This window comes from Hyperolius riggenbachi, chromosome 7, assembly GCF_040937935.1.
Source record: "Hyperolius riggenbachi isolate aHypRig1 chromosome 7, aHypRig1.pri, whole genome shotgun sequence".
Lineage (NCBI taxonomy): Eukaryota > Metazoa > Chordata > Amphibia > Anura > Hyperoliidae > Hyperolius > Hyperolius riggenbachi.
Genome location: NC_090652.1, coordinates 14,663,461 through 14,688,471, shown reverse-complemented (window position 1 = coordinate 14,688,471; position 25,011 = coordinate 14,663,461). Strand labels below are relative to the sequence as shown.

General features: G+C 45.7%; 1 protein-coding gene across 1 annotated transcript in view; it reads left to right on the top strand.

Annotated features, from left to right (window-relative positions):
- LOC137524103 (zinc finger protein 665-like) overlaps positions 1-14,672 on the top strand; it is a 217,820-nt gene extending 203,148 nt beyond the window's left edge. The window contains exon 9 of the mRNA XM_068243610.1: positions 13,616-14,672. Coding sequence (XP_068099711.1) covers positions 13,616-14,484 — 869 coding nt within the window. The 3' untranslated portion in view covers positions 14,485-14,672. The remainder of the gene's footprint in view (positions 1-13,615) is intronic.
- The last annotated feature ends 10,339 nt before the right edge of the window (positions 14,673-25,011 follow it).

The following is a 25,011-nucleotide window of genomic DNA, read 5'->3' as shown; positions in this document are numbered from 1 at the left end:
ACCCACCAGACCAGTCAGCAGTTAGACCACTCCTTGAGCTCCATTGCTATGTTATCAATGGCTGGAGTGAAATGTGGAGAGATGTCTGAATTCTATACCGAGGAAAAGGGTGAATGTTTAGTTATATGAAGGGTGTGAGCAGGAATCCAGGCGCATGCATCTCTATGAAGACAGCTTGCAGGGAGTAGTAGTTTTATTGTTAGGGTAGTCTGCCTTTATTCCTGAGAATGATACATAGTATCTATGTGGGGGGTTAGTTTACATAATTGCCCCTTAGTAAGGGAGACCTAGAGAATAATATAATGTGAGAATAGTGCAGAGCTGTGATTGGCTGATCTCTTGTATGCCATGGAATACTGAGCCCATAATATCCTCGTGGAGCAGCTCCCACCTCCAGCTGGTGCCTCACACGTATGCACACTCTCTGTGTTACCTTATCTCTGGATTTCCCTCACTTCTTGTGCTGTCAGAGGTGTTTCATGTTTATCCCAGCCGTTATGGAAGGCAGGCTGGTATCTCTTCCCTGTGAAGGAGGAAACTTTTCCTGATGGCTTTTCCCAGCAGCTATTCATAGCAACAGTCATGAATACAATGTTGTACAATGGAGTTGTTTTGGATCAGTGGAGGTCTCAGGGAGGGAGGTGCTGAAGGAGCAGGATCTGTCTATTGCGTCCATTTTCAGCAGATGAGACAGGTGCACCATATGACTGTATTGTATCTCTGATGAGAAGAAGCCAATGTGCATTCAGGAGCCACTGGTGTTGGGTGGCCCACAGTGGGTGAGGTTGGAGTCTACACAAAGATGATGGTAGGACATGCAGAGAAGATGGAGGCTGCAGCTGGAGAGTGGTTGGGTGGCCTCTGCTGATTCTGTCCTGGTATTGGCACTGTCCCAGCTGGGAGATTTGTTGCTATGGATCTTGGAAGGTTTGGGGTTAGCAGGTGATGGACAGGTAGGGTCAGGATATGGAGCTGCAGTCCCATCTGCCCAGTTCCTCAGCTGCCAGAGCCATAAGTAATGATAATTCATAGCTAAGTAGCTGCAGGCCTCAGCTCTTATCTTCCTATATCTCCAGCTGTTCTCTCTTCACATCCTCATCCATCTACCGCTGCCGGCATTGCTGTAACCTCCCAGGAATGTGTGCATGGAGAGGAGGAGAGAAGCACCAGATGATGAGCAAGGCACACTGGGAGAGAGGACTGTGGTGCTGAATGTGCAGATACCACAGCTTATGGGATATTATCAACCACTAGAAAATGTATGCTCTTTTATGTGTTATGTTTATTAATGCTAATATTTTACTGTTGCAATTTGTTATCCTTTTTATAAGTCAGATCTGAGCTGAAAGAACAAGAGGCGTATGTGAGGAGCAATCAGCAGTCTTTGAAGGAGAGTGGAATGATGAGGACAATTAAAGAAGAAGAGACATGTGTGAGGAGTGATCAGCAGTCTATGGAGGAAGGTGTCATAATGAGGACAATAAAAGAAGAAGAAGAGGAGACACATGTGGGGATTGATCAGCAGTCTATGGAGGAAGGTGTCATAATGAGGACAATAAAAGAGGAAGAAGAAGAGACGTATGTGGGGATTGATCAGCAGTCTATGGAGGAAGGTGTCATAATGAGGACAATAAAAGAAGAAGAAGAGGAGACACATGTGGGGATTGATCAGCAGTCTATGGAGGAAGGTGTCATAATGAGGACAATAAAAGAGGAAGAAGAAGAGACGTATGTGGGGATTGATCAGCAGTCTATGGAGGAAGGTGTCATAATGAGGACAATAAAAGAAGAAGAAGAAGAGACGTATGTGGGGATTGATCAGCAGTCTATGGAGGAAGGTGTCATAATGAGGACAATAAAAGAGGAAGAAGAAGAGACATATGTGAGGAGTGATCAGCAGTCTATGGAGGAAGGTGTCATAATGAGGACAATAAAAGAGGAAGAAGAAGAAGAGACATATGTGAGGAGGGATCAGCGGTCTATGGAGAAGAGTGACATGATAAGGACTAGTGAAGAGGACATTTTTACTGGTATGAGCATTGGTAAGTGATAATTGTATCTCCTTTTAATGTCCAGGGCATATAAGCTGTGTGTTCTACATGTTGCCAGTATACAGAATGGGCAGCATGGTGGCGTAGTGGTTAGCGCTCTTAGCTTGCCGCGCTGGGTCCCTGGTTCAAATCCCAGCCAGGTCAACATCTGCAAGGAGTTTGTATGTTCTCCCCGTGTCTGCATGGGTTTCCCCCAGGCACTCCTGTTTCCTCATATGTCCCAAAACCATACAGATAAGTTCATTGGCTTCTCCCTAAAAATTGGCCCTAGACTATGATACATGCACTACATGATACATACATAGACATATGACTATGGTAGGGACTAGATTGTGAGCCCTTCTGATGGACAATTAGTGACAAGACAATATACACTGTACAGCGCATACAGTATTATGTCAGCGCTATATAAATACTAATACAAATGAATAAATAAATAATAATGGAGTCGAGTCTGAGGAAGGCTTTATAGCTGAAATCTTACTCTTTTTTTTATTCTAAGTTAGCCAATAAATGGTATCGTCCAGATTCAAATCTTCTTACTAGTGCAATAAGCTAACTCTCTAACTGAATGACAAAGCTAACAATTAGTAAGCTAGCTCTCTAACTGAGTCACTAAACTATCAATCACAGGTTCAGTGAGTCTCTAATGAGCACAAATCAATCACAAAATGCAAATACACAGCACTGCTCTCTCCAGCACAACCTCTCACACAGTACTGAGTAACAGCAAGGAGATAATCCAAGATGGCATCCGCCTTATATAGGGAAGGGTGTGCCCAGAGCTCCGCGCTAGGGACATTATGATTAAAAAAAATGCACTTCTGTAATGGACTCGAAGTTGTAATTACAGCTTGCATTTGTAATTACTGGTGTTGCATGCATAGTCAGAATTTGTAATCGCAGTGGATTACGGATTATGACTGCGGTGCTGTAGGCCGCAATTACGACTTGTCATTACAGATATCCATAAATTACAGGTCATTACGACCCAACACTACGTGGGACAGAGGAGGGGGCGGAAGGGAGTTAGACTGGCCTCCCCTTGACGCTCTGGGGGCCGCACCACCAACAGGCCCTCAGGGATTACTGCTTTAGTACACGGTAATCCCTGTCTGGCAGATGGCCAAGCAGGAAGTGACACTCACTTCCTGTTGGTGAAGCAATCACGTGCTCAGAAGTGAATTGCTTAAATATGCTTCCATGCATGTGTAACGTGTCAAAATGTGGCGGGCAGTTTAAAAACGTGCGTTACAATAGACTTACATGACTTCCGGTCTGCCGCAAGAGCCGCACGGTAACGTAGGTATGCACTTGCATTGGGGACGCAGCAAAAACGTCACTTCCAACGCACCACGCCGGTATAGAAGACCCCATAGACTAACATTGCCCTAGCGGTAGGCTACGGTGAAAATGCCGCACCGCGCCGTGCCAGTGTGAAAGGGCCCTCAGGCATCTGTAGTGAGGTGCACCCTGCCGCCGACTGCATGGTCCAACAACCAGGATACACATTCCACTACATGCTGGTGTGGGGGCTGGGATGGCAGCCCTGGTAAAATAATGGAGGCTGGTGATTCACCATTGTAGCGCCAAACGGCACATCAGCTGGCAGAAGGGGGCACTTACTACCAGCTGATAGGGCAGGAGCTTTTGGGCCAACAATCTTACCAGGAGCCCATTGTTGCAGATCACTGTTGGGTCAGTTGGGGCGAGAGGCCTCTTCCATGCAATCATTTCGGGGAGAGAGGCCTGGTGCAGGGCGACAAACTGGGGGGAGGAGACAGCTGATGAGGTCTGGATGCTGCTTCCAGCCTGGTGTGCAGAGGGGTTTGGCGTGCAGTGGGACTGGGCAGGATGCACATGATGCACAGAGTGATGGTTTGAGGAAGACGAGAGGGGCCTCTTGCTGCTACTTCTCCTGCCACACTCTGTCCAATGCTCTCCTGTGCATTCCTGCCTCTCTTTAATAAATACCACTGTACCATGTGACGGATCTTCAGGTGGGACATCATGCCCGGTGTCCCCAACTTGGTGCCGCTTACCCTCTGCTCACCGGCACACCACAGAGGTTGCAGACCGTGCAGGACTCATCCTCACTATGAACAGTGAAGCAGCCCCATGCTGAGGATGACCGCCACACACTCCTGCTAGTTGTAGCTGGCTGTTTCCCAGCATGGGACTAGGTGCTCACAGATGGGGTGGCTGCTGCAGGCTGCTGGCCAACCTGCTCCTGGGATTAGCCCTGCAGCTGCCTAACGTGATAGAACAAGTTGTGTGAACTCTCTCTATAACTCGCTCTCTAACTAAAACACCAATCTATTTATTTTTTTGTGAAAAGTAAAAAAAATAAAATTAAATTAAAAAAAAAACAGAAAAAAACTAAAATAAACTCAATCTAAAATATAAAATTAAAACAAAAAAAGAAACACAAAAAAATTAAATAGAAAAGAACACAAACTCTCTAATCAAATAAAATTCAAATCAATACACGCACGCACACTGCTGCTCGACTAGCCGCCGGATCGACTCCCGCCGCGTCCCCGCGTCCCCCCGGATTGATTCCCGCTCGTCCCCGCCAGCGCTTCTTATATTCCGCTCGATTCGCCGCTATTGTCCGCCTGTGGGTATCGAGCGCGGAATCGATCCCCGCGGTGACCGGACACGTTGGATATTATCAATCGAGTCATCAGGCTCGATTGGTAAGCCTCCCTCGACGCCGTGTATGCATAATGCTGGGAATACACCATACAATTTTCTGTTATGCCGGGCATACACGGCTGTTTTTTTTCTTTTTATCAATCGAGCCGCTGATGGCTCGATTGATCATTTCCGACAGGTCCAATCACCGCGCGGATTGATTCCCACGAGCGGAGAATGGCAAAAAACGAAAAGAAAATGAGCACCCGCGGGGACGAGCGGGAATCGATTCGGGCGGCCGCTGGCTCGATTCCGGCGCATAATCTTTTACCTGCCAGATAGATAAAGTTCAACATGTTGGAAATGTATTTATCTTACCATCTATCTGCCGAGCAGTAAAGCTGGCCATACACTAGGCCGATTCCCCGCCGATCGACAGCAGATTCGATCACTGGGATTGAATCTGCTGTCAAATCGTTAACGCTAAATTTTGATCTATTTCGTCCCGAAATAGATCGGTCCCGTCAATTGCTCCGTGCGGGAAATTACCATCGATCGCCCGCGGGTAGGGAGCGCATCGCTAGCAGCGTTCGAGTGACCGACGCAATACAGCTGCAACACATTACCTGCTCCGCCGGCGCAACTCCCCTGGTCTCCGCTGTCTTCTTCTCCGCGCTGGTCTCCGGGTCCGGCAGGCTTCACTTCTTCCTGTCCCGGCAGGAAGTTTAAACAGTAGAGGGCGCTCTACTGTTTAAACTTCCCCCAGACAGGAAGAAGTGAAGCCTGCCGGACCTGGAGACCAGACCAGAGCGGAGAAGAAGACAGCAGAGACCGGGGGGGAGTTGCGCCGGCCGGAGCAGGTAATGTATGCGGGGGGGGGGAGCGGCGGCAGCACCACCACCACCACCACAGATTGTGACCGGTTTCAGGCTGAAATCGATTCTCAATCTGTTTGCAGTAAACGCAGCCATACGATCCATCTCTGATCAGATTCGATCAGAGAGGGATCTATCTGTTGGTCGAATCTGATGGCAAATCGACCAGTGTATGGCTACCTTTAGGCATTGTTCCACTCAGCAGGAGATAACCAGAAGACAATGCACCAGAGATAATGATCATTCTCTACAGAAAATAATCTAATTATGCATTCTAACAGAAAAATCTAACAGAAGAATCTAACAGAAAATTGTATGGTGTATTCCCAGCATAAAACAAACCCTCTCTCACACACTACAGCTAACCTTCTCACTCACTAGTCACTCACTACACCAGGGCCGGATTTAAGCCTAGGTGTCATAGGTCATGGCCTAGGGCGCCACAGGAGGAAGGGCGGTTGGGCAGTGGGCTGGAAATGTGCAGTTTGCTGTTGAATTTTCAATTGCAAACTTGGTGTGCAGGGAGAGGTCGGGTGAGCGTGTGACTGCAGAACTCTCCTGCTGTTGCCTGTGGCTGGCTGTGTAGTGTGTTTGGCTGCTTGCCAGACCCAGTTTGTGGCTGCCTGCCCTGTTTCATTGTATCGATCCTTCACAATAGCTGTGGGTGGCCGTGGGTAACTGGAACTGTCTGGTCTCGTGGGCAGATAGTAACTCGCCAGATGTTTCCTCCTCCATCCTCCAGTCACGCACCTCTCTACTCAACACCAGTGCTGAAGCTTCCTCTTCCTTTCCTAAGTTGTCAGCTGCCGCTGTGCATCTCTTTCTGCAGCCGGCATTTCCTATCATGTGATTCGCTGAGAGATGCTGGCAGAAAGAGATGCACAGTGGCAGCTAATGATGCAGGAGGGGAAGAGGAAACTTCGGCGCTGGAGGCAAGCAGAGAGGTGAGTGACTGGCTGCTGTGGAGGGAGCTATACTGAGATGGGGTCGGGACTACCAGGCTACCTAAGCTTCTAGGGAGGGGGGGGGGGGGGGGACATCAGACCATCTATACTACAAGGAGGGGGGATGGAGAAAACACAGATTCCACCTATACTTCTAAGGGGGGGGGGGGGGAGCATCTGGCAACCTATACTACAAAGGGGAGGCGGAAATCATCTGACCACCTATAATACCTGGAGGGGGAAGCATCTGGTCACCTATACTACAAGGAAGGAGGATATCTGGCCATCTATACTAAAGGGGGTGGGGAAACATCTGGCCATATATACTACAATGGAGAGGGAGGAAACATTTGCTCTTCTATACTACGAGGCAGAGGGGAGGGGGGAAACATGACCAGCCCGCCCATGATGCCAGGTGACCCCACTTCCTCAGGCGGTGTCGCGCCCACCCCCTTCTTTCCCATCTGCCACTGGTTTTGGGTGGCCACCTCCTGCAGCAGGACAAAATCACCGGGTCCCCCTCGCCTGTCCTGCTTGTAGTAGACCTCAGATCCGCGTGACCCACAGCAGCTCCCATAGCAGCGTGTATACCAGAAGGGAGGAGGGACGCTGCAGGACTAGGGGAAGGGGTACCTACCTTGCTAACCTATACTGGGGCAACTACACTACCTATACCAGGGGCAACTATATTAACTACCTATACTGGGGGCAACTATACTAAGTACCAATACTGGGGGCAATTATACCAACTACTTATACTGGGGCAACTATACTTCCCATACTAGGGGCAACTATACTATCTATACTAGGGGCAACTATACTAGCTACCTATACTGGGGGCAACTATACTAGCTACCTATACTGGGGCAACTATACTAACTACCTATACTGGGGCAACTACACTACCTATACTGGGGGCAACTATATTAACTACCTATACTGGGGGCAACTATACTAAGTATCAATACTGGGGGCAATTATACCAACTACCTATACTGGGGGCAACTATACTAGCTACCTATACTGGGGGCAACTATACTAGCTACCTATACTTGGGCAACTATACTATCTATACGGGGGCAACTATACTAGCTACCTATACTGGGGGCAACTATACTAGCTACCTATACTGGGGCAACTATACTAACTACCTATACTGGGGCAACTACACTACCTATACTGGGGGCAACTATATTAACTACCTATACTGGGGGCAACTATACTAAGTATCAATACTGGGGGCAATTATACCAACTACCTATACTGGGGGCAACTATACTAGCTACCTATACTGGGGGCAACTATACTAGCTACCTATACTTGGGCAACTATACTATCTATACTAGCTACCTATACTCGGGCATATACTAGCTACCTATACTGGGGCAACTATACTAACTACCTATACTGGGGGCAACTATACTAGCTACCTATACTGGGGGCAACTATACTAGCTACCTATACTGGGGGCAACTATACTAGCTACCTATACTGGGGCAACTACACTACCTATACTGGGGGCAACTATATTAACTACCTATACTGGGGACAACTATACTAAGTATCAATACTGGGGGCAATTATACCAACTACCTATACTGGGGGCAACTATACTAGCTACCTATACTTGGGCAACTATACTATCTATACGGGGGCAACTATACTAGCTACCTATACTGGGGGCAACTATACTAGCTACCTATACTGGGGCAACTACACTACCTATTCTAGGGGCAACTATATTAACTACCTATACTGGGGGCAACTATACTAAAAACCAATACTGGGGGCAATTATACCAACTACCTATACTGGGGGCAACTATACTAGCTACCTATACTGGGGGCAACTATACTAGCTACCTATATTTGGGAAACTATACTATCTATACTAGCTACCTATACTGGGGCAACTATACTAACTACCTATACTGGGGGCAACTATACTAACTACCTATACTGGGGGCAACTATACTAACTACCTATACTGTGGGCAACTATACTAACTACCTATACTGGGGGCAACTATAAGAACTACCTATACTGGGGGGCAACTATACTAACTACCTATACTGGGGCGACTATACTATCTATACTAGGGGCAACTATACTAGCTACCTATACTCGGGCAACTATACTAGCTACCTATACTGGGGCAACTATACTAACTACTTATACTGAGGGCAACTATACTAGCTACCTATACTGGGGCAACTATACTAACTACTTATACTGGGGGAAACTATACTAGCTACCTATACTGGGGGCGACTATACTAGCTACCTATACTGGGGGCGACTATACTAGCTACCTATACTGGGGGCGACTATGCTAACTACCTATACTAAGGCCGACTATGCTAACTACCTATACGGGGCAACTATACTAGCTATCTATATGGGGCAACTATACTAGCTGTCTATATGGGGCAACTATACTAGCTACCTATACTGGGGCAACTATACTAACTACCTATACTGGGGCAACTATACTACCTATACTGGGGGGCAAATATACTATTTACCTTTACTGGGGGCAAATACAGTGTTCTCCCCAGAAGATTTTCAGCCGGGCGGTATGAAAAAGTAGCCAGGTGGGTATGGACACGCTGGGCGCTACCAGGTGGGGTATCTCACCCTCCACCCCAAGTGACAGGCTAGGCTCCATCTACTGGTATATTTTAAAGGGATACTAAACTGAAGAAAAAGATGGCCAGTTACTTACCTGGGGCCTCTAGCCCCCTAAAGTCCTCCTGCTCCTTCACCGCCATTCTACACTGGCTCTGTTCCTTAGCTGCGCACCTCCTCGATTGTGCTCCTGTGGCCGGGAATGCACTGCCTATGTGCAGTAGTAATTTGTAGTTACCATGCAAGTGCAGAACGCTACTGGTCACGGGAATGTGATGGAGGAGGAGAGTGGCAAGTGGCCGCACATGCAGCGTTCAGAGGGGTACAGCAGAGGAACAAAGCAGCATGGAATGACTGCAAGGGACAAGAACAACTTTAGGGGCTGGAAGAAGCCCCGGGTAAGTAGCTGGCCAATTTCTTTTAATGGTTTATGTGTCCTTTAAAGTTCTGACTACCCTTCTGCTGATTTGACAAATAAACTAGCGTTTTTTCCTATATACATGGGTGGTCCTAGTGTGGAAAAGAGGATTTCCGGGCCGTAGCATGATATTGATAAGCAGGCAGCTTCTCAATATCACGCTATGGCCCTAGATATCACCCCTTACACCACCCATGTACATAGGAAACATGGGGGGAAAATCTTGGTAGTTTCATTTTCAAATCTGCAGATTGAACCTGGCTGCTGGTTGTAATGTGACACTGTCAGTCACACTGGATATTGTGAGCTGTGTGGTTGTCAAGGGGGCAGGGTGTCTCTCACTAATCACTCTGTGCCTCTGTCTGCCATTGCCCTGGGTGAGTCTGTGACCATCTGTACACTGGCTCACTCTCCTCTCTCTCCCTCAAGCTGCAGCTCCCTCACACCAGTGACACTCACTCATCAATCAGGGCCAGGGAAAGCAGTGGCAGGACTGGATAATCATGGGGGTCAAAGGGTCAAGCTTCGTAAAGTTCTAGCTGGTGGGTGTTGAGTTTAATGCCCCCCTCCTCCATTAGCAGAAGCCAGCGAGACTCACATTCACACAAACATGCAGCAGCTGGCAGCGGTACGAATACAACGAGAGGAGGAGGAGGAGAGTGTCTGGCTGGATATTCCACAAAGAACTGAGCCACGCTTCCTCTCCGATCTGCTGAGCTGTGTGTGACGTCACCTGCATTCCCCACCCATCTACACACCTGCTGGGAGCTGAGGAGGAGGGCAGAGATAGCGGCCCTGACTGACAGCTGCTGGCTGTAATGACACAGTCGCTGCTGCTCACTAATGAGCCACACAGAACGTGGATAATTTTACCCGGGCTCTCAGGGAGATCAGCTGGGCGGCCCTCCCGGGTAAAAGGCTCTGGGGAGAAGACTGAAATATACTATCTACCTATACTGGGGAAACTATACTGGCTACCTATACAGGGGGCAACAATATCAGCTACCTATACTGGGTAAACTATACTATCTACCTATACTGGGGAAACTATACTGGCTACCTATACAGGGGCAACAATATCGGCTACCTATACTAGGGGCATCGATACTGGCTACTTGTACTGGGGAAACTATACTGGCTACATATATGGGGGCAACTATACCTGGCTGCCCTACGTAGGGGGCACCTATTCCTGGCTACCTACCTACCTATACTGAGGGTGAACATTTTTGAGTGCTGTGCGATCATTCCAAATCAGGGCAAGGCGCATCCGCACAAGTTTACCTCAGGCAGCAAAAAGTCTTGAACCGGCTCTGACTACAGGAAGGGAGGAAACATCTGCCCATCCACTGTATACTACAAGGGGGAGGGGGAAACATCTGCCCATCCACTGTATACTACAAGGGGGAGGGGGAACATCTGTCCATCCACTGTACACTACAAGGGGGAGGGTGAAACATCTGGCCATCCACTGTATACTACAAGGGGGAGGGGGAAACATCTGCCCATCCACTGTACACTACAAGGGGGAGGGGGAAACATCTGGCCATCCACTGTATACTACAAGGGGGAGGGGGAACATCTGTCCATCCACTGTACACTACAAGGGGGAGGGTGAAACATCTGGCCATCCACTGTACACTACAAGGGGGAGGGGGAAACATCTGGCCATTCACTGTATACTACAAGGGGGTGGGGGAAACATCTGGCCTGTTCTACAAGGAGATCTGAGGGGGAAGTGTTCTCCCCAGGCCCCTTAGCTGTGTGCTCCAAGTGCACTCAGCTGTGCTCACCAGGGAAGGGGGGGGGGGGGGGGCAACATCTGACATCTGACCATCTATACTACAAGGAGGGCGGAAGCATCTGCTTATCGATACTGCAAGTGGGGAGGAGCATCCGGCTACCTATACAGCGGGGCGGGAGAGGGGTGACATCTGGCTACCTATGCTGCAACGGCGTCTGGCTACATTGCATTGGGGCAGGGAGAGCATTTGGCTACATATACTGAAAGGGGGGGGGGCAATTTTCTACCTACCTATACTGAAGGGGAAGGGGTGTTGGAGGAGATGCTGTTGGTCAGGCGGCGGCTGGTGACAGTACAAATCCGGCCCTGCACTACACAACAATCTGTCTCTACTCTCTCTGTCGCACTACAGCAAACCATCTCTCACTGTCACTAGACTACACTCACATCTGACTTACTACTCTATCACACTAACTTCAGCAAACTCCTCCTCTCTCGCTAGTGTCTCTCACTACGATCTGTCTGTCTACTCACTCACTCACTCACTATCTCTCAACTCACCAGATTCTGTCACACAACTCAATCCACACACAACTGATTCTCTGCAGCACAATGCAGCGCACTGTCTCCCTCAATATCCTCCTCACTGAACCCACAAAATGGCCGACAGTCTCACCTCTCTTATATACAAGAGGGGAGGGATAGCCTGTGATAGGTAGCTAGGATCTGGTTGCTAGGGCCTATAATTGCTTCGGATTGGTAGAGAATCTGAGTGGCCGGTTAATGCTGCTATATTTAATGTAAGCTATAAATGTGGATGTACGCATAACTTGCACATTTCCGCATGCAATCCGCAGTACACTGATTGGCCTGAGATGACCGTGGTGTTCCATTTTCCACAGTCATTTTGGGAAATTTTAGTCCAATCACAGGACTGGGAAATACTCGGTAGTATTGGACCAATCAGGGAGTGCGGAGGCATCCCGCAGGATTCCCATTTCCACAGAAATATTCTGCATTCTCTGATTGGTCCGATGCTTCTGAGCTCAGTGATTGGCTGACATTTCCGAGTTGCTGTAATGCGGCATTCTGACATTGGGCTCTATTCACAAAACTTCTCATACATGACTTATCACCTCATTTATAAATATAACCTTTCAGCACATTTACAAGCAAAATAATCACTCAAAGTAAGTTGTTTCTGAGTAACTTCATTTCAATATTACTTTTCTTACCTTAATTATATTATATTTTTGCTCTTTGGAAGCCTGAAAATGTAACATAGACGAGGTGGAAACAGGAAAACAGGTGAAAATCCTTTGTGAATTATGCCTATTGTTGCATTTACGTTTTGGAAATCGGCGTTCTGATGGAAATTTCAGACCATCCCCAGTCACAGTTTCCTTATTTGCTTAATTGTGAATAAGAGAGAGAAACATGTACATTACACGGGGAATATGAGTGACACGAGGACACAGCGGTAATAAGAATGTGGAAGTGACACCACATTGCTCTACAAACATAACACAGATCTCTTGCTATAAGTACATATAGGTCTGTTGTCACAGGAGTAACACATTGCTTCCACTGTCTCATCAAGCTCTACATTCACTGCTGCTCAATGTATGGCCAATGCTTTAGGTGTGGGAGGGGTCAGTGACATGCAAATAACGCTGATGTGTATGCAAATGTGATGCAGATTGTATGCAGATAATCAGATTGGTCAGGAAATGCATTTGATTGGCTGAACTCCCAGCTACAAAACATTTTCATGCAAGCCAAAGTTATAGTCATGTGATTGGCCGGCTGTAATGAGCTGCACCTTCTGCAGTTCTCAGTCAGGCTGATAACTTGTGATGGTCATTGGCATGCCAATAACTCTGAGATGGTGCAAACTGTATGCTAATTTTATGCAAAGTTATGCAGCTGCTGCATCTGGTCCATTTCCAGTCTGCACAAACTTTGCCTCAACTTGGAATTATCAGCAGCTCACTGACCATCCCTAATGATAATTGTTCCTCCCCTCAGAATTCTCTAACAGGAAGTGATGATGTTTCTCTATTTGCAGCGCAGAGTCCCGGCATAAGGAACCTCTCAGAGACTCGTCTCTCTGTATCCACAGACTGTACAACGGATGATGATGTCACTGGACAAGAGTCTCCTGCAGATATCCTGGTTACCCCAAATATTCCCCCAGACCCCCCTCACCTGTATAAACCTGAGGGGCCTCATACCCAGCACAGCTCTCCCCCTGCTGGAGGGTCTCATTCCTGTTCCCTATGTGGGAAATGTTTTGTGAAAAAATCAAGTGTTGGCATACACAAGAGAATTCACACTGGTGAGAAGCCCTATTCATGTGCTGAGTGTGGGAAATGTTTTGGACATAAATCAGTGCTTGTCAGTCATGAGAGAACTCACACTGGTGAGAAGCCGTATTCATGTGCTGAGTGTGGGAAATGTTTTGTACAGAAAGCACATCTTGTCATCCATGAGAGAACTCACACTGGTGAAAAGCCGTATTCATGTGCTGAGTGTGGGAAATGTTTTGTACGGAAAGGAGAGCTTGCCGTCCATGAGAGATCTCACACTGGTGAGAAACCGTATTCATGTGCTGAGTGTGGGAAATGTTTTGTAGAGAAATCAGTCCTTGTCAGTCATGAGAGAACTCACACTGGTGAGAAGCCGTATTCATGTGCTGAGTGTGGGAAATGTTTTGTACAGAAATCACAACTTGTCCTCCATGAGAGGACTCACACTGGTGAGAAGCCGTATTCATGTGCTGAGTGTGGAAAATGTTTTGTACGGAAAGCAGAGCTTGTCATCCATGAGAGATCTCACACTGATGAGAAGCCCTATTCATGTGCTGAGTGTGGGAAATGGTTTGTACAGAAATCAGACCTTGTCATCCATGAGAGATCTCACACTGGTAAGAAGCCATATTCATGTGCTGAGTGTGGGAAATATTTTTTACATAAATCACGTCTTGTCATCCATGAGAGATTTCACACTGGAGAGAAGCCCTATTCATGTGCTGAGTGTGGGAAATGTTTTGTACGGAAAGCAGAGCTTGTCATACATGAGAGATCCCACACTGGAGAGAAGCCATATTCATGTGCTGAGTGTGGGAAATGTTTTGTACGGAAATCACATCTTGTCAGACATGAGAGATCTCACACAGCTGGTAAGTAAGACTCAGTGAAACATAACCTCACCTTTAGTGAGCCTGAACTGGCCGCAGCATACTGCTCTCCATCTCCCCAACAAAGCTGGAAGTAGGGAGTATGGAGAGTGGAGTGCAGCGGCCAATAACAGGCTTGTTCAGTTCCGCTTATCCCTCTCACATCGCTGGTGAGAAGTAGTGATGGTCAAGTCGATGCAAATTACTGCGAGTTGATGCAAATATATGCAAATTATTATGCAAATGTATGCAGCTTGAAAATTAACCAATCAATTCCTGCTGAGGTAAAGTCTGGTTCATTTTCAAGCTGAATAAATTTGCATAACAATTTGCATAAATATGCATCAACTCGAAGTTATTTGCATCTACTTGACCATCACTAGTGAGAAGCTCTATTACTGCACTGAGTGTGGGAAATGTTTTGGTTGTGGTTTATCTCTTGCTAGACGCACCTGGCAGCATATTATACAGAGTCCCGGGGCTCTTTCATGCTACTCAGCGCATTGGTTTGTAAAGCAAGTCCCTGAACTGAGGTGGGATGATGGGATAAACATGGCTACATATAGTACTAAGCCTGATTAGTAATTGGTTGTGTTCATCTTCTATTTATTCCATTGCAAGTGGTAAAGATGTAATTTAACCACTTAAAGAGACTCCGTAACAAAAATGTTAGCATTATTTCTCCTATCCTACAAGTTCCTAAGGCTGCTCCATTGTGCCCTGGCTTACTGCAGCACTTTCTAATTGCACCGCCTCTGTAATAAATCAGCTTATCTTTCCCCTGTCGGACTTATCGGCTGTGTCTGGAAGGCTGCCAAGTCTTCAGTACTGTGAACAAGTTAACCCCTTCCACGCCCCTCCAGTGCTCGTGTGATGTTTTATTCCTTGCAAACAACCTCCCTGCTCTCACTGTCAGCTTGTCTGCTATCTGTGAGGCTGATAAACTCAGACTGATAAACTGAACAAAGAATAGCTAGCTGAGTAAGAAGCTGCCTGTCAGGCTGATAAGAGTGCAGAGCCAAGACACAGCTTATCATGCTTCATTGACACACAGCTCTTTCAAAACTTGCACATAACCTCTGGAGACTGAATTCAATGTGTAACTCACTGAATTCTTTGTGTACTCACTGTGCATTAACTGAGTTCACTGCTCTGCTGATGTACTTCCTGTTTTGGTGGCCATCTTTTCTGTTTACAAAACAGTTTATAAAACTGTTTTTTTACCTTCTTTATTAAGCTGAGAGCAGCGAAAATATTACAGAGGGGGCTAGGAGATGACACCAAACAGGCAGGGATGTTTGTTTATACTTCATTTTGTGAATACAGATTCTCTTTAAGCCCGAAGGGTTGTTTATTTTTTGCGTTTGAGCAACTTTCACCTCCCATTCATTTGCCAATAACTTTATCACTACTCATCACAATGAATTGGTCTATATCTTGTTTTTTCCGCCACCAATTAGGCTTTCTTTGGGTGATACATTTTGCTAAGAATTATTTTATTCTAAATCCATTTTAACAGGAATATTAAGAAAGAAATGGAAAAAAAATCATTATTTGTCAGTTTTTAGCCATTATACTTTAACATGAATTCATGCTACCGTAATTAAAACCCATGTTCTTTATTTGCCCATTTGTCCCGCTTATTATACCATTTAAATTTTGTCCCTATCGCAATGTATGGCGCCGATATTTTATTTGGAAGCAAAGGTGCATTTTTTTCAATTTGCATCCATCACAATTAACAAGCCCATAATTTAAAAAAATTATATTAATGTACTCCTTTGACATGCTTATTTAAAAAGTTCAGACCCTTAGGTAACTATTTATGTTGTTTGTTTTTTATTTATTGTAATTTTTTTTTCTTAAAAATGTTATTTGGGTAATTTGTGGTGTGGGAGGTAAACAGCTAATTTTAAATGTAAAGTAATGCATTTGTTTAATAAAAAAATAGATGTGGGTGTAGTTTTACTATTTGGCCACAAGATGGCCACAGTAAAAAATTCCTGGAAGCGTATGATCAGGCATCCAGGACGCATTAGGAGGACGGGAAACTTTTTGACAATCAGAAAAACAGCAGCCTCTGTTAAGAGGCTGTCGGTTTTTCTGCGGGGGGCTTCGATCTGTGAATGGGATCTATAATCCCATTCACTGATCGCTGGGCTAACGGCCGGCGGTGGGAGCACGCGCGGCCCAACTGGACAACAATGTTCGTCCTGTTGGGCTTAAGTGGTTAAAATAAAGCTAAAGTCAGATCTGTACCCCTCTGGGTCCTCCCCAGGCTCCCCACATCCTTTTCCTGACCATCGAGCCAGCGCTGCACCCTCTGGTCACAGCTGGGCTCCCATCAATGCAGGCAGGCACACTGCGCGGGATGCCTTGTGCTTGCACCCTCTGGAAGGTCACAGCCAGGTTCCTGTCCATGCAGGCAGGCACACTGCGTGGGGGATGCTTGTGCTTGCACCCTCTGGAAGGTCACAGCCAGGCTCTCGTCCATGAAGGCAGGCTCACTGCGTGGGATATCTTGTGCTTGCACCCTCTAGAAGGTCACAGCCGGGCTCCCATCCATGCAGGCAGGCACACAGCGCGGGATGCATTGTGCTTGCACCCTCTGAAGGTCACAGCTGGTCTCTTGTCCATGCAGGAGGGCACACTGCGTGGGTTGCCTTGTGCTTGTTTCCTCTGGAAGGTCACAGCCAGGCTTCCATCCACGCAGGTAGGCACTTTGCGTGGGATGCCTTGTGCTTGCATCCTCTGGAAGGTCACAGCAGGGCTCCCATCCATGCAGGCAGGCACACTGCGCAGAATGCCTTGTGCTTGCACCCTCTGGAAAGTCACAGCCGGGCTCCCATCCATACAGGCAGGCACACTGCGCGGGATGCCTTGTGCTTGCACCCTCTGGAAGGTCACAGCCGGGCTTCCATCCATGCAGGCAAGCACACTGCGCGGGATGCCTTGTGCTTGCATTGTAGCACAGAGTCACTCGGCTAGGCAGATAAAAAGTCGAGTTTGTATGTCTCTGTGGTACTGTGAAGGCAAAAGGCATCCTGCATCTGCTCAGTGCTGCCACGCTTGTTCATGGGCGGGAGCAAAACAGACGCACCCTTCCACAGGTGCTTGTTGAGGAGGTTTGGGGGTCCCAGCACTGGATTGGTGGGGGGAGAGGTACGGGGATACTCATTGGGGTGCCCTCTACGGCTCAGAATTTCTGAGCATTTTAGCGGCCCGCAGTGGGCCACAGACAATACTTCAGTGGTTGCTAATTTTTTCAGGAATTGCCATGCAGGATATGAACACATTTGCTTTCCCGGGAGTAGAGCGAGTGAAACGTTTAGTCCGAGGAGGAGATCTTCAGAGATGCCTCCTAAATATCTTACTGGTAGTGATGGCCGAGCATCACATGTCTCCTTAAAAAACTGACTGAGCCCCATAGCCTTTAATGGGCAGGTGAACTTTTACAACTTTCATGGCTTCTCTGCAGCCACAAATTCTTTAAAAAAATAAGCTTAACATCAGTTGTATGCAAACCATTTGAGGGGTTACTAAGAGATACTATACATGACTTCGTAGTAGTCGTCGTAGTTAGTACTTCGTATAATCTTATTTCTCAGCATCAACATGGGTTTTCTAAAGACAGGTCCTGTTTGACTAACATGCTCAGCTTTTATGAGGTAGTGAACGCTAATATGGATATTGGGAATGCTGTAGATGTGATATACTTGGACTTTGCAAAGGCCTTCGACACTGTTCCCCACAAAAGTCTGGTGCAAAAGCTGAGGATGCAAGGACTGGGGAAGAGTCTGTGTGCATGGATAGGGGACTGGCTAATGGACAGAAAACAAAGAGTTGTGGTCAATGGATCGTACTCAAAATGGGAGACTGTTAGCAGTGGGGTCCCACAGGGGTCTGTACTGGGTCCAGTGCTCTTCAATTTATTTATTAATGACCTAGTAGATGCAGTAGTGAGCAATGTTGCTATTTTTGCAGATGATACAAAATTGTGCAGAATCATCAACTCTCAGGAAGATAGTGTCATATTGCAACAGGATCTGGATAGGATGGCTATATGGGCACATGGCAGATGAAATTAAATGTTGAAAAATGTAAAGTCATGCATTTTGGTCGTACCAATGGTCTAGCACCATACAAAATAAATGGGATACAGTTGGGGACATCAAACTTGGAGAAGGACTTAGGAGTACTCATCGACAACAAGTTAAATAATCGTACTCAATGCCAAGCCGCTGCAGCTAAAGCTAACAAAATTTTGGGATGCATTGAAAGGGAAATAAAAACTTGAGATGCTAGCATAATATTGCCCCTGGTTAACTCTCTAGTAAGGCCATATCTGGAATATGGAATTCAGTTCTGGGCACCACATTACAAAAAAGATATTGCAGTTTTAGAGCAGGTGCAGAGACGAGCAACAAAATTGATACGTGGGATGGAAGGTCTCACTTACCAAGAAAGGTTAGATAAACTGGGTTTATTTAGTCTAGAAAAAAGATGCCTTAGAGGAGATCTAATTAACATGTATAAATACATCAGAGGGCAATATAATAGCTTGGCGGATGAGCTTTTTGTCCCTAGGCCTTCTCAAAGGACTAGAGGACATGATCTGCGCATGGAGGAAAAACGTTTTAGCCATTTATTTAGGAAAGGGTTCTTTACAGTAAGAGTGATTAAGATGTGGAATGCATTGCCACAGGAAGTCGTTAAGGCAAACTCTATACCTGCATTTAAAGGGGGCTTCGATGCTTTCCTTGCGTTGAAAGACATCCATGGCTACAATTACTAGGTAATGCCTAATGATGTTGATCCAGGGATTTTATCTGATTGCCATCTGGAGTCGGAAAGGAATTTTCCCCTTTTGGGGCTAATTGGACCATGTCTTGTAAGGTTTTTTTTTTGCCTTCCTCTGGATCGACAGGGATATGTGAGGGAGCAGGCTGGAGTTGTACTTTGTACTGGTTGAACTCGATAGACAGATGTCTGTTTTCAAACAAAATAACTATGTAACTATGTAAAGTCTGGAAAAACCCAGACAGTGGCCAATAAATACACAAAATTTGTGCTGCCGACTTAAGTGGTTAATGGCAAAGCCCCCATATCTTCTAGAATCCCCTAAATTTGCAGGGTATGGAAAGGAGAAGAGTGAGCGCAAGAGGAAAAAATTTTTTCACAAAGACCATGTAGTTTTGGAGAAAATCGATTTTAACCCATTGCCAACTGCGTAACGTGGATGGTGGCAGAGAGGATCAATTTTTCTTCAGCGCCGCCATATGGTGACATCTCGCTAGAGGTGAGATTTGCAGCGAGCTCGCACGAGCGTGAGCTCTCATCACTCTTTACAGGGGGCTGCAGCGATCAGCCTGCCAGCCTGCGATCGGAGCTGGCAGGCTGTTTTCTTTATTTTTTATAAATCAATGAAAGAATTGCTTATATAGCTCTGCGATCTTGGGTAGCGCTGTACAGAGGATGTCCTTGTCACTCAACTGTCCCTCTAATCCCTACCACAGTCACAGTCAGTATGTTTAGTGTAGTGGTAGTGCATGTATCTTTGCCTAGGGTCAATTTAAAGAACGGGGGGGGGGGGGGGGGGAATAGAAAAATAGGGTTTTTTATTTTCATTTCGATCTTTTTTTTATGAATTAAAAAAAAAATACAAATCACAGCAGCAATCATATACTACCAAAATAAAGCACTGTTAATGAGAAGAAAATTAGGTAAAATTCCTTTGGCTGGTAAGTTGTATGACAGAGCAATAAACCATTAAATTTGTAAACTGCCTATTTGTAGAAAACGGCCGGGTCACTGGAGAGTATAAACCTCTGGTCCTCAAGTGGTTAAAGTTCATGGTCAGAGTGTGGGAAAGTGGGGTAAACTGATTTTAACAGTTAATAGCAAAGCCCTCGTATATCCTAGAAACACCCAGTATTCAGGGAATGTTCAGGAGAACAGTGGGGAAAATAGGAATAAAAGACCTTGTAGTTTTGGAGAAAGTAGGTTTTAAAGTTTTGATAGGAAAAAAGTATATATTTAAATGCGGTTAAATTACAGATGATGTATAAACCTATCAGTAATGTAAATTTACATATATGAAAAGAAAGAGCAGTGAATTTAATGACAGGGTTTTACATAGAGAAGAGGGTGTAGGCAGCGCTTCCAAATACAGAAGGCTGCACCTGAGTTGATTTAGCTGCAAAGAAGTGCAGAGCTCCAATGGACCATATTACACAACATGCATTCAAACAGGTACAGCAATGGAGGGCGTTAGCTTCAGCAAATAATATGTGCACAAATCATTTCCTACTAGACTTCCCCCCCCGGCGGTGACGTGCCCCCTCGGGGAAGACCTAACCACTAACCTGACAATAAAAGCATAACTTACCTGGTGCGACTTATCATACAATAGTATACACATCTCTTCAAGACAGACAAAAAAAAATGACAGTGCTCACAGGCTGCAACTGGCTTATAAACCATCAAGGGGCGTGTACAGACCCCCATGGGGCATTTTTGCATCTGATTTGGATTCAAAGCGTGTATTTAGCCCCTGGGGGTCTGTACACGCCCCTTGATGGTTTATAAGCCAGTTGCAGCCTGTGAGCGCTGTCATTTTTGTTTGTCTGTCTTGAAGAAATGTGTATACCATTGTATGATAAGTCGCACCAGGTAAGTTATGCTTTTATTGTCAGGTTAGTGGTTAGGTCTTCCCCGAGGGGGCACGTCACCGCCGTGGGGAAGTCTAGTAGGAAATGATTTGTGCACACATTATTTGCTGAAGCTAACGCCCTCCATTGCTGTACCTGTTTGAATGCATGTTGTGTAATATGGTCCATTGGAGCTCTGCACTTCTCTGCAGCTAAATCAACTCAGGTGCAGCCTTCTGTATTTGGAAGCGCTGCCTACACCCTCTTCTCTATGTAAAATGTTCTAAGTATACTTGTGGTAGCCTGCATCCAATCTGCATTCAAATTTTAGATTAGGGACTAGCACATAAATTTGCACTTAATTTGCATAATTTTGCATCTGATTTGGATTCAAAGCGTGTATTTAGCCCCTGGGGGTCTGTACACGCCCCTTGATGGTTTATAAGCCAGTTGCAGCCTGTGAGCGCTGTCATTTTTGTTTGTCTGTAATGACAGGGTTTGCTGGTAATCATTACGCAGTGAGTACTGACCACCTGGAAACCCTGTGGAAATGTGGTAAAGCTTTGGCCAGGGGTCACTATATATCTGCATTATGGCTGGATAAGGATCCCTGGCAACTTTACCTATTTTTTGACCATTAAAAATGTTTTGTTCAGAGTGTAGGAAATAAAAAAAATGACTTGGGGTCCCCCCTCTCAAGTCTCTTTAACATCTTTTAGATACAAGAATCTGCAGCATCAAAATACAATGTAGCAGGAAACCAGAAATGTTACATTGTTTTTTGATGCTGCAGATTCTTGTATTTAATCGTGGTTGGAATTGGTGAAGTGGCGCTCCACTAAGAATCTATATAGAATCTTAACCCCTTGTCCCTCATGCAGGCTGGGATAGCCAGAATGCAGAGCCCCAGCCACAAGGGGCTTCGTACCCTGAGCTATGCCAGCCCGCATGGTCCATGGTATAGGGCGGCTCTGGGGGAGAGGGGTACTAAGCCTCACCCGGTGCCCTTGTCCAATCCATGGGCTCTTCCCCAATTCCCGTGCTCCAGGAGGAGTTGGGGGCTATCATGGTGGCATCTGGAAGGTGACCCCCTTTTTTGACAGCTGCTACTGCTACAATAAGCAAAACATGCTTAAAAAAGCGCACTGAAACGCACACTAAAGCACGCACCAACGCATGCGTTTTTATCCTGCGCTTCTACACGTTTCTGAACGCACCCAATGGGAACGAGGCCTAAAATATTTTAATGTTCTAAATTAATTATACATTCTTACCTTTAATAAATGTTTCTACGCCAATATCGTCTCGTTGCCTTAATTGAAGCTCTCCGCTGATTGCCGCCACACACACCACTCCCCCGCACTTCCCTCTGCTATACTTAGTATCGCTGAGAGCCCATCCCTCCTGACGCTGCATCGCTGGCTCCCCCTGTCCTCCCGGCCCCCCCACACCGATCACACCCACCCATTCCGGCACCTAGAGCACTTTCTGAAAAGTGTTTCTCTTGTCCCCACTGTTCTCCTTTCCATACCCTGAAAATTTGGTGTTTCTATCACGTACGGGGGCTTTGCTATTAACCACTAAAGGCGAAAGCCATTGATTCTAATGATAAATGCGACCGCAAACTTTTGACAGGGAAACTCGCATTAAATGCGAACAGGCGATCGGCAGAAGGTCACCGTGAACTTTTTTCCTGGCGAACTATTCTGCCATCACTACTTACTGCATGTTCCAGATGAGCACTTGATTCCCTGAAGGACTGAACACTAAATGGGATGTAAATTAGTTTCATAGTGGCTCAGTCATTAACTAGTTATCCCGGGGGCAGTATATTTATGCCCCTCAGGACTTCATCTAAGTCTCAGGGGTGTAAATATACTTACCTCACCAGGATCGCCTGCTGCGCGCACTCGTGTTGCGTGCGTTCTCGTCGCCGCCCCTTAGTACACTGATCAGTGAATGGGAGCACAGTTCCCATTCACCAATCAAGATGCCTGTGATCAGTGATCTCATTGATGCTGGCGGTCATTGACAAAAGTGAAAGTATAGCATACAGGTGTTATTTCTGTAACGTGTATTCAGTACATAGGAAGAATAAAGTGGGGGGACCTCTAATAGTAAAAGTACACATACATCCTAATGAATAAAAATACATAAAATACGCCATGCATTAACCTCCCCACTTAGTTACCCCCCCCCCCCCCCCCAAAAAAAAAAAAAACCACTTTTATTACAAAAAGACATTTAAAAAAAATAGTTACCTTAGGGACTCAACTTTTTTTTTTTTTTTAGTATGTATGTCATGAGGGTATATTACTGTTATTTTTGCAAATAAGGGCTTGCAATTAGTGGTAGATGCAAAACTTAAAAATACACCTTTATTTTCAAATAAATAATGCCATACATTGTGATAGGGGCATAATTTAAATGGTGTAATAACCGGGACAAATGGGCAAATAAAATATGTGGGTTTTAATTAGAGTAGCATGTATTATTTTAAAACTATTTAGAATTATTAGAATAAAATTATTTTTAGAATAAAATTATTTTTAGCCAAATGTACCACCCAAAAAAGTCTAATTAGTGGCAAAAAACAAGATCTATATCATTTGTTGTGATAAGTAGTGATAAAGTTATTGGGGAATGAAAAGGAGGATCGCTGAAATGTGAAAACATGCCGGACGGCCTGGAAGAGGGATGTAGGGAATAGTTCAGAGGATGAGTGGGATTTGACACTGGATAGAGTACTGTACTTATACGTTATACACCAAGCCTACCTTTCTCCAGTATCCATATTGGAATTTACACCTGGCACGCTGCCTAACTGCCACAACTGCTTCACAGAATGAGGTTCCTCTTTGCACATGATGTGGACCTGTCCTCAGGTTATCACATATTGGGCGCTAGTCATCTATTTCCTCAATGACTATATGGGCTGCCCCAAAGGTGTGCCTTCTTCATATATTTCCCCAATCCTTTACTGGAAAATTCCTGATACAATTTGCTATAGAGACACGTCACATAGCTCGCTAACTCCTCACCAAGTGTTGGAGACTTACCACAGCGCCATCGTGCACTGAGTGGGTCAGGTCTGTGAATCGGATGCTTCCCCTCCACAAGGCAGTATATCACCGCAGAGGTACCCAATCTAATGTGACAAAATCTGCTCTACCTGGATAAATTCCCCACACACTAAGTTATAATATATCCCCTATACTGAGTACTCATCACTGTTATTAATCTCCAGCTGACATCCGAGCTCCTTCATATTACTGCTGGTTATTTTGTATCCTCTAAGGCAACTGTTAATGTTCACGACTGTTTTATATTTCTTTATATCTGTCTAAAAGTAAGCCAAGTGCTTGACGTTTATATGTATCCTGATGTGCCTATTCCAGGCCTCTAATGTATCACCTGACACTTTGTTGTACTCTCTCACTAATGTGTATTTGCCTTACTTCTTCAATAAACTTGGCTACTTAAGCAAAAAATGTTTTATGGTTGTAATTAATCATATTTCCTCATGGAAGATGCTCTTATCCTGTTTCTACTACATCATCATGTCTGTTACTCTATGTGAGGTTGTGTTCCCCTGCAGGCCCCATTAACACTTAAAAGCGCAAACCGTCGGACGATTACCGCTGGCATTTTGCGGGTGTGAGTTTTCCGTGATTTAATGCGGAAATTTCACTGGACACTGCAGCAATGTTTCTGCGATTGCGTTTAGCGCTTCTATAGCACTGAAACGCAATCGCCGGGAAATATCCTGAAAATGGTGCAGGCTACACGATTGCGTTTGGCGATTTGCATTAATCGCCGGCGATTAACACAAATCGCCCAAATAAGAACAGGCCTATAGGGTATTATAGCACTAGCGCTTTAAAAAGT